The sequence below is a fragment of the Xiphophorus maculatus genome, chromosome 13 (assembly GCF_002775205.1).
Source record: "Xiphophorus maculatus strain JP 163 A chromosome 13, X_maculatus-5.0-male, whole genome shotgun sequence".
NCBI lineage: Eukaryota > Metazoa > Chordata > Actinopteri > Cyprinodontiformes > Poeciliidae > Xiphophorus > Xiphophorus maculatus.
Window position 1 is genome coordinate 6,396,508 of NC_036455.1, and position 10,193 is coordinate 6,406,700.

The 10,193-nt window shown below is 36.9% G+C and overlaps 1 protein-coding gene across 1 annotated transcript; it reads right to left on the bottom strand.

Annotated features, from left to right (window-relative positions):
* Positions 1-7,765: 7,765 nt before the first annotated feature.
* On the bottom strand, positions 7,766-8,881 carry LOC111610469 (gastrula zinc finger protein XlCGF8.2DB-like; the record flags this gene model as incomplete). Its single annotated transcript, XM_023344699.1, has 2 exons — positions 7,766-8,445; positions 8,698-8,881. Coding segments are annotated over 2 exons (864 nt in total), but the record flags the coding sequence as incomplete, so codon positions are not given.
* Positions 8,882-10,193: the final 1,312 nt, after the last annotated feature.

The following is a 10,193-nucleotide window of genomic DNA, read 5'->3' on the forward strand; positions in this document are numbered from 1 at the left end:
ATTTTCTTATCATTTCTACACCCTGTTTTCTTTATAGAATTATCTGCTGCTTCCATATTTTACTAATTTCTAAATTTATATCATTTATATCCATTGTCATATCTACGTTCTCTAAATTTATTTGACTCAAGTATCTAAATTTAATCCAGTCTGCCTTATTAAAATTCAGTTTTTTATTGACCTTTATATTCTTATTTAAATTTAATCCTACTCTTATTATAATGGGATAATGATCACTACCTATTGTTGAATTTTTATCAATGAACCACTCACAAATACCAGCTAAAACATCTGAAACAATTGTTAAATCAATAACTGATTCCATCCCTGTTCTTACATTGATTCTTGTTCCCCTCCCATCATTAATACATACAAGATTTTTCATTCCCATTAATTCTTCTATAACTTGTCCATTTCTATCATTACTTTTACCCCACAATGTACTATTTGCATTAAAATCCCCACACCAAATTATTTTCCCTTCCAAATATTCGGTTAACTCCTCCAATATTTCAATTGATAATGTTTTGCATGGATTATAAAAATTTATTATTTTAAATTTGCCTTCTTGTTCCCATATTTCAATTACTATATATTCAAGTTTTTTCCCTTTCCCTAATACCTGATATTGAATCCCTTGTTTTATAAATATTCCAAATCCTCCTCCACCTCTCTCCTCCTGTCGGTCTCTTCTAACACTATTATATCCTTTAATCACAAAATCTAATGTTGTTTTTAACCATGTTTCCTGAACACAAATAATTTCTGGTTTATCCTCAAGACTATCAACATAACCTTTAGGTTCCTGTCCGTTAGCAATTAAACTTCTTGCATTCCATTGTAATATTAGCATTAATTATTTTCACCTGGTGGTCCTGATCTACCATCTACCTCCAGCTTTTTGTTTATGTTCTCCCATGATCCCTCTTTAAACCCCAAAAACTTTTCAGCTCCTCTCACTATTATTTTAATTTTCTCAGTTTTATGCTTGGCTTGGTCAGTGCAGTTGATAACATATGCTACAAATAATATTAGTTTTTCTACTGATACTGTGATATTATCTTCTGATTGTACTTTGTTTTGCTGTGGGATTTGGCTCGCTATTTGTTCACTCTTTCTTGTTGTCTGCTCCTTCACATTTTTAACAGCTTCCGCATAACTAATGTTTTTAGTTGTTTTAATCTGTATAATTTCTTTTGCCTTCTTCCTTACCTCACATCCTCCATACGTAACTCTATGTTGCCCTCCACAGTTACAACATTTTTCTTGTGCTTCTTCTTTACACTCTTCTAATTTGTGATCTTCACCACATTTTGGACATCTTTGCTTCCCTTTACAAACTGCTGCTATGTGTCCATATCTTTGACACTTGAAACAACGAAGTGGTGGAGGGATATAAGATCTGACCTGAAAACTAAGATAACCTATTTTGATGTTTTGTGGCAATTCTTTCCCTTCAAATTCAATGAGGATTGACAAACTTCCTATTCTTTCTCCATTTATTGTTCTTGACAATCTCTTCAAGTTATTTACTTTTGCTCCTACAATACTTCGCTTAATTTTATCAAGATCTTCATCTAGAGGGATCCCATAAATCACTCCTCTAGTTTTTTTATTTTCTCCCACAATTTTTTTCTCCAACACAGTTTTTTTACATATATTATCCACATTTACAGCCTTATTTTTTGTTCTTCATTTTTACAAACTACCAATAGGTTTCCATCTCTCAAAGTCTTTACCCTTTCAACATCTCCAATTTTCTTTTTTATTTCTCTTGACACCACAATGGGGCTGATGTTATCCTGTTCTTCTTCGTTCTTAAGTTTTAATATTATTTTAAATTCCTCCCTCACAACTTTCCTCCTAACTATCCTTTCTTCTTCGCAACTACTTCCTTCCAGTTCTCGTTTATTTCCTTGAATATCACCCATTTCCTTTCCTTCATCTGTTTTATGTCTTCCCCGTCCTCTCCCTCTTCCTCTCCCCACTGGCGTCCACCCTTCAAAATCCATGTCTTCCTCATTTCCTGTCTCCATTTCCAACCAAACCATTCACATACCAGTTTATGCCAAAATCCGCCTTTTCCAACTCTGATATGTGTTTTGTTTTGCCGCACTTCGTCTCACAAAACCAGCCTGGGCTCCAACTCAACTACTCTCCCAAGTCTCATTTTCTTTGTCTTCTTCTTCTTTGGGATTTTATGACTGTCGTTCATTCATGTCATTGCATTACCGCCACCTTGTGGATCTTACGATCATCACGTTCATTTAAATGTGCGGTGCTGGTGGTCGAGTGTAAAGGACGTTTAACGGGGTTTTCTACTTTAATTTTCTACCGGTATTTTAATAATAGTTTGTAATTATTTATTTTTCAGCTCTCAGGATTGAAGGTGGTGCGTTTGGCCCAGATGGTGGCGCCCCCTGTTGCTGTGGCTGTCCCGTGATCAACATAAATCGATGGAGGGAAATCCAACGAGTGTTTGTGACGCCACGGTGTTTGGTGATTCTTTGCTCTGGAGCCTCCGATCCAGAACCTGTCAGCACCTACCGCCAAGCCTCGGCAACTCAGCTTAGTTTTTCTAACTCCTTCTTATCTACATAGAGGTATTATTTAATTTTACTGATTTTATTTTAATAAATTATTATAACTTTGAAACAGCGTCTATTGCAAAAACGTGCCTGTGCCCTAAATCAAATCCTGGGTGGAATCCCAGGTAGCGTTGTTGGCAACAAACTAAATAATTGTGTATTTTTACCATCGATTGCCTCACTAATATTTATTTAGCTAATGTTAGTTTATACACTCTTTCTACTGCACTAGATGGGTTAAATGCTATTACTCTCTTTAATACTGAAATTATTCAATATATGACCTTATACTTTACCTTTGCAAGCATTTCTGTGCAACATTTAAAGTTTTAAGCAGGGATGTTGGTACTGATTTTAAATTATTCAGTTTAGCTGACAGGTTTGCACTGTTTAACTTTTTCCTGCTGCTTCTACTCATTTCATTTCAGCAAGTGTTTTGCAGTTAAACTCAAATGTTTCTACAATTTTCAGCATTAACATTCAGCACTAACACGACATTTTCATAGGAAAGGCAAATGTTCTACTTACTTTCTAAGACACTAATAATATATCTATGTGTGGAGGTTAAATTAGTTCCAGCATTAGAAACATGGTGATCTATAATAGAAAACAGCTGCAGCAGAACAGAGAAAAATATAACTAAGACAACAGACACAACAAATTATTGAAGAAAATATTCAACCATATTTTCTACAATCAAGAAAAATTAATGCATGAAAACCAGGTTGTACCAGGTTAGGATTGGCTTTTTTACTTATCACTTGGCGGCTGGGATGTTTATGGACCTGTGAGGGGCTGCTTCCTTTTTCACGGTTGGTGCGTTGGCTTTTCTGTAGCATCCTTCCTACTGGTGGTGTAGTCGGCAAGTTGAGAGGCTTGTGTTTTTGGCTTATTTGTGTATGAAGTGGTGAAAGTGCTTGTGTTGGCTGGTGTTTGCATTTTGATTGGCCCCTTTTTTTGGGTCTGGTATCGTTTGCTGTCTGTCAGTCTTGGTGTTGGTATGGGCTGTGATTTATTGCTTTGCTAGCCTATCTGTGGCCACAGCCTGGTGCTGGGCTGGGATTCAGGGCTGTGGGTGGTATTCTTGTTCTGGATATTGCGCTGAGCTGGCTGGTCGGTCCATTTCTTGGGTAGGGGTTCTTTCAGTCAACCCGGTGCGCTGTATGTCTGCTGGATCTTCTTCATTGGGACTAGGTGGATCCTTAGGTTGGCAGGCTGGCTTTGTGACATGGGATAGGGGTTTGGTTTGAATGATTCCTAAGCTGGTGGTCCTGGTTCTGGTTGGATCTCTATGTATGAGAAATGCAAGTGGGTGTATGGTGTCCATTTTTGTTTTGTTTATTTTGACATTGTCTACATGGGTTTGAATGTCTGGGTGTACACATGAGAATGGGAACATGTGATCTTGTCTCTGTGTGCCTGGTCTGTCTGTCAGGTTTGGTCTCTGGCTCCCTCCTCTCTGTGATCACCTTTATATCAAGTTGGGTGAGAGGAGGGGGCCCCTATAAAACTTTTTTCTCACCTTTCTTTTCTCTCCCGATTTCTTCTCCGTCTCATTACAATTTAATAAAATAAACCCAAAGCAGTTTTTAATAAAGTTTCATGTAAATATCAGGGGGAAGCCATAATGGTCCACTTATGCAAGTCTTTAGGGCTTAACCTTGGTACTCGACAATGCTGAGTGTCACACTGTCAGACAGGACAAGTTTAATACAAAACACAACAAAAAGACAAAATGCAAGTGTATAGTCAATGGTAAATGTATGTATAGCGATTTATCTAGTGCAGAGGATGCCAAAGTGCTTTACATGTTGATGGTGGTAAGCTACATTGTAGCCCAGCTGCCCTAGGGCAGACTGACTGAAGCTGCTACACAATCAGCACCATCGGACTTCTGACTAACAGCAGGCAAGGCAGGTTTGGTGCCTTGCTCAAGGACTCAACAACTGAGATGGATGTGTGTAGCGCCTTTCTCAACTGAGCAGATCTGACTGCGAGGTGTAGTGTTAACTAGTTTGTATAATCAGAAGTAGGTACGGCACGGAGTCATGAGTGGGGTGAATAATTAATACAACTGATACAAAAAAGTAAAGTTTGTTAATATTGCTATTTATTGCAGTGGCAATAATAATAATAATAATAATAATAATAATAATAATAATAATAATAATACCAAAACAACAAAACAATAAATTTCCAAAAACAGAAGGGGAAAAAAACAAACCAACAAAAACAATTATAATAATAATCAGTGATACTTCAAACGTAAGAGTCCACAATAGATCCAAGAACAAAAAGAGAATAATTATGTTCCCTTTTCAATACTCAGAGTTTAGTTCGTTTCTGTAGGGAAAGTGTAGTTCCGTTTTCCTACCACCAGATGGTCGGTGGGTAGCTCGCCATCTTCCGTCATCAAGTGAGTCAATGCAAGGGGAAGGGGGAAAAAACCTGACCTAAAAGACCAGATAACACACATTAAGTTCATATTGTTAAGGAAAAAATGATTAATTTTAGTGCTTAATACAGTTTTCTGTTGAGCATTTGGGAATTCAGCCGAATAGCAGGCATTCAGACAAGCGGGGGCCCCTTTCCTCCCCCGCTGACACACAGAGCAATTAAAGTAACATTCCGATGGGGCAGAAGAGACTTCAGAGGTATCTGCGAAATCTCATCTCAGGACTTTTGGCGCCAGGGATCTGCCCGTATCAGACAGGGATGAGAACTAAGTGGTCCGCCCTTTTACTGAGACGAAAACCAGACGGCCTTCAATCTTTGCCGTAGATCAGGGAGGTTCTTAAGTTTCTCTGAGTCCCTACGGAATTTCTAATTGGTCAATAGGAGGAACGCCTTGACTGCATATATTAAATTGAGGAAACACCCACTCAGTATAAAATTCCGGGTCAGCGCTAAAATAGAGAGAGCGGCCGCTATTTTTTGCCTTCTTTCTTTGTCTTTGTTTTGTGTTTTGTCTGTCTTCCCCGTGTCTGTCTTTATTTTTATGAGAAAAATGCATATCTCTGTTCCTCTGCAGCTTTGTTGTTCATTGCTTTGTATGGAATTAAACTCTGTGATCTGTGACGTCAACACGCTTTGTTGTTGTTTCGTTTTAGCAGAACGCCGCCGCTCGTCGAGGATCCCGGGAAAATTAAAGAGGAAAGAGCCAAACGTTTTGTCCAAAGTTAGCATTAAATTATCCTCTTTTTTACAATATATAAACATTATATTTATATAAACTAAATGGAAGAGACAAGAAAACAATTAAATATGTACTTGCTATATTTTAACAACTTCATAGAAAAAATAAAAAAGAAAGGAGAAGATAAAAAGAAAAATTTAAATCCTTTTTTTTTTAAAAAAGCGCACTTCATAATTCAAGTTCAAAATTGCCTAGATAATATAATTAGCAGTTGTTACAAACAACCAATATTGAATCAAGTCAATCAACTTACAAATGTGATTGATCAAAGTAGCTACAAACTAAATCATATTAGGTACCAAATTTCATCGCTGCACCAACATGGAATGCAACACCAATAAAGAAATGATGGAAAAAATAATCAAATCTAAAGTTGAAAGGTAAACCCTTAAATATTAAAGGTGTGGTCTTTAATTCGGCTGCAACAGTGTGATTCTTCATTAAGTAAGTAATTAATAAGTAGACTAAACTGATGTGGGCCACTGATTGTCGATGGATCAGAGCTAATGCTAATGCTAACTGGCGGAGCAGAGCGAAAATAACGCCCTATTATCTACTCACCGTCGAGTAACGGATTATCTGATGAGGTGGATGCAATGATAACTTGCTCAGATCAGGAAGGTTCACCAGCTGTCAATGGATCACAACCTGGCGAGTGATTCAACAGGAGGGAAATATTAGCGGCGCTATCATTGCAAATGCTATACAACGTCAAGTCAGATGGTATTTAACAACTCACCGCAATCTTCAAGTTTTAGAGATTAAATGAGTGATGAGTCGATTCAGAAACTCCAGGTTGTTTTACAAACAACCAACAGTGAGTAGCAGCAAGGTGGGGAAGAAAAAACAAAACCCGGAAGCACACATGACAATCAACTTAAAGGGAAGGTGATTGGGTCATGGCGGACACCTGGGTTACATGTGGGAAGTTTGAACCGGCAACCCATCAGTTACAGGAACCACAGTGGCTACAACCAGTATAGCTGTAGTACCACCATCTACTGGGTTCAAGGATCAGGCACAACATATACTAAAGGAAAACTCAAAAGTTTTAATGTTAAATGAAATGTTACACGTTTATTTCTTTCTAAAATACATATAAACATAAAAATAGTTTCAACATTAAAATACAGTAATCTAAATGCTGCAGCAGAACAGATTAAAATATTACAGCTAAAACAAGAGAAAAAAGCAAAATATTAAAAATAATTACATGTACTTTGTGCAATCAATGCATGAAAATTAGTTTGCGGTGAATTTTGCATTTCTTTAAAGTACAAATGATTTTTTTTATTTCAATAGATTTTAATTAGGTAGAGTAAAACTGGTTAACATAATTTGAAAGAAATAAAATCAGATTCAATCTCATTTTACATTAAACACAAAATTAACACAAATACTGTTTTGTAGATTTTTTTTTTAAACACTCAACCATTATATACATTCTATTGTTGATTTAAAAAACTACAAAAATAAACCCCACTCACTCTCTATGGTACAGAATAATACAAATCAATCCCTCAAGTCCAATCATGTGAGAATGTTCTGGAAGGGAGTCCATGTCCGGTCAAACTCTGTTAATGCATGAAATAGTCAGTGGGCCCCCAAGCCTCTTCATCTATCAGCATCAGTACTGGCACTCCTCAGGGCTGTGTGCTGAGCCCTCTGCTCTTCACGTTGTACACACACAACATACAGTTTGACATAAACAGTAAGTTAATACAATAACGTACAGTTTATCATTATTGTTTTTTGATACAGAATATACCAGAAAAATAAAACATCAATGAAGGAAAATGTGTCATGGTTGAACATCTCTAAGTATCAAAATGTGAAGATCAAAATGATCACATTTAACAAATACAACATAGGACATTTATGGAACATAATTCTACAGCTTTTCAACTGTGTGACGCGTCATGTGCCGAATTAAATTTTGTTTTTGACTAAAACTTTTGAAACAGGTCCCACATGAAAACGGCTTTTCACCGGTGTGAATCCTCATGTGCTGAGTTAAATCTTGTTTTCGAATAAAACTTTTTCCACAGGTCACACATGAAAACTGCTTTTCACCAGTATGAATCATCATGTGCTGAGTTAAAGTCGGTTTATAACCAAAACTTTTTCCACAGGTCACACATGAAAACGGCTTTTCACCTGTGTGAATCATCATGTGCTGAGTTAAAGTCGGTTTATGACTAAAACTTTTTCCACAGTTCACACATGAAAACGGCTTTTCACCAGTGTGAATCATCATGTGCTGAGATAAATGCTGTTTATGACGAAAACTTTTTCCACAGGTCACACATGAAAATGGCTTTTCACCAGTGTGAATCATCATGTGCCGAGTTAAAAGCCGTTTTTGACAAAAACCTTTTCCACAGGTCACACATGAAAACGGCTTTTCACCAGTGTGAATCGTCATGTGCTGAGTTAAAGTCGGTTTATGACTAAAACTTTTTCCACAGTTCACACATGAAAACGGCTTTTCACCAGTGTGAATCATCATGTGCTGAGTTAAAGTCGGTTTATGACTAAAACTTTTTCCACAGTTCACACATGAAAACGGCTTTTCACCAGTGTGAATCCTCATGTGCTGAGTTAAAGTCGGTTTTTGACTAAAACTTTTTCCACAGTTCACACATGAAAATGGCTTTTCACCTGTGTGAATCATCATGTGCTGAGATAAATGCGGTTTATGACTAAAACCTTTTCCACAGTTCACACATGAAAACGGCTTTTCACCAGTGTGAATCATCATGTGCTGAGATAAATGCGGTTTACGACGAAAACTTTTTCCACAGTTCACACATGAAAAAGACTTTTCACCAGTGTGAATCATCATGTGCCGAGTTAAATCCTGTTTTTGACTAAAACTTTTTCCACAGTTCACACATGAAAACAGCTTTTCACCTGTGTGAATCGTCATGTGCTGAGTTAAAAGCCGTTGTTGACAAAAACTTTTTCCACAGTTCACACATGAAAAAGACTTTTCACCCGTGTGAATCCTCATGTGCCGAGTTAAATCCTGTTTATGACTAAAACTTTTTCCACAGTTCACACATGAAAACGGCTTTTCACCAGTGTGAATCATCATGTGCCGAGTTAAATCCTGTTTATGACTAAAACATTTTCCACAGGTCACACATGAAAACGGCTTTTGACCCGTATGAGTTCTCATGTGAATATCAAAAACAGATTTGAAAGACAAACGCTTTTTACAGATGACACATGAGAAAGGTTTTCTTCTTTCCTGATTTTGGTTCTCAGCTTCAGCAGCTTCCTGGAAGATGTCTTGGTTCCTGTTTGGTTCTGATTCAGTGTGGTCTTTTTGCTCATCAACAGGAACCACCATGCAGGTATCAGTCTCCTGTTTTAATTCAATCTGTTCTTCACCCTGACTGCAGTAAACTTCTTTCTCTTCCACTTTTATCTGCTGGTGTTTTAGATCCTCCTGCTCTTCTTTTATCTGATGATCTTCAGGCTCTTCCTGTTCTTGTTTCACCTGCACAGGTTCTAACTCCTCCTGGTCCAGAGTGGATCTCCTCTCCTGGTTATAAACGTTACACTTCAGGGAATCTGGACAAGAAAACAGAGAAAGAGTAATTGCTACCTTTTCTGAAATACATACGAGTAATTGTTCATCTTTCAAGACAGAAATGAATAAAAAAAAACAATTGACAATTCAAGAGCGTAGACAGAGATACAGATCAGTCGATATATCCAGCTGACATTTGGGGAATTCTCAAATTAACGGATATGAAAAAAAATATTTTATTACAAAATTAATTGTAGTAGGGATTATTGTTAATATTTACCTGCAAATTGTATTATTTCAAGATACTATTTATTTTTATTACTTTGAATTATATTGAAATTTTACTTTAGTTCACTTTATATCTTTATGGTTTATTTATAAACATGAGTTTATTTGTAGGTTAATAATTGTTTAGTTTTTGTTCCTTTGTTATTAACTTTTCTAAGTTAGACATTAAGAACTGTGGGTCCATTTTCTGTAAGTATAGGGACTGGTATAGGACCAGCATGCACTGGGTTGGGCCTGTGGGTTTTGACCAGAGCAGGAGAGGAAACAATGAAAAGTAGTGATGGTGAGATGCAGCTTCATGAAGCCCTGAGGAACTCCATCCAATCATTCGACTCATGAGCCGATGCACCGCGGTGCTTCATTTGCTCTACTGTGACATCAACTGGACAATATATGTAAAATAGGCAACGTGAAAACAACATGAAGCTTTACAATGAATAAACAAGTTTAAAATGTTTGTGATTCTGATACATAAATTCTGATTAATCTGGTTGTATGAAACAATGACTGGATCAAAAAGAAAACTAGAAACAAAAATAAGAGGGTTGTGATTGGCTTGTTACTCGCTATGTCACCAGGGACA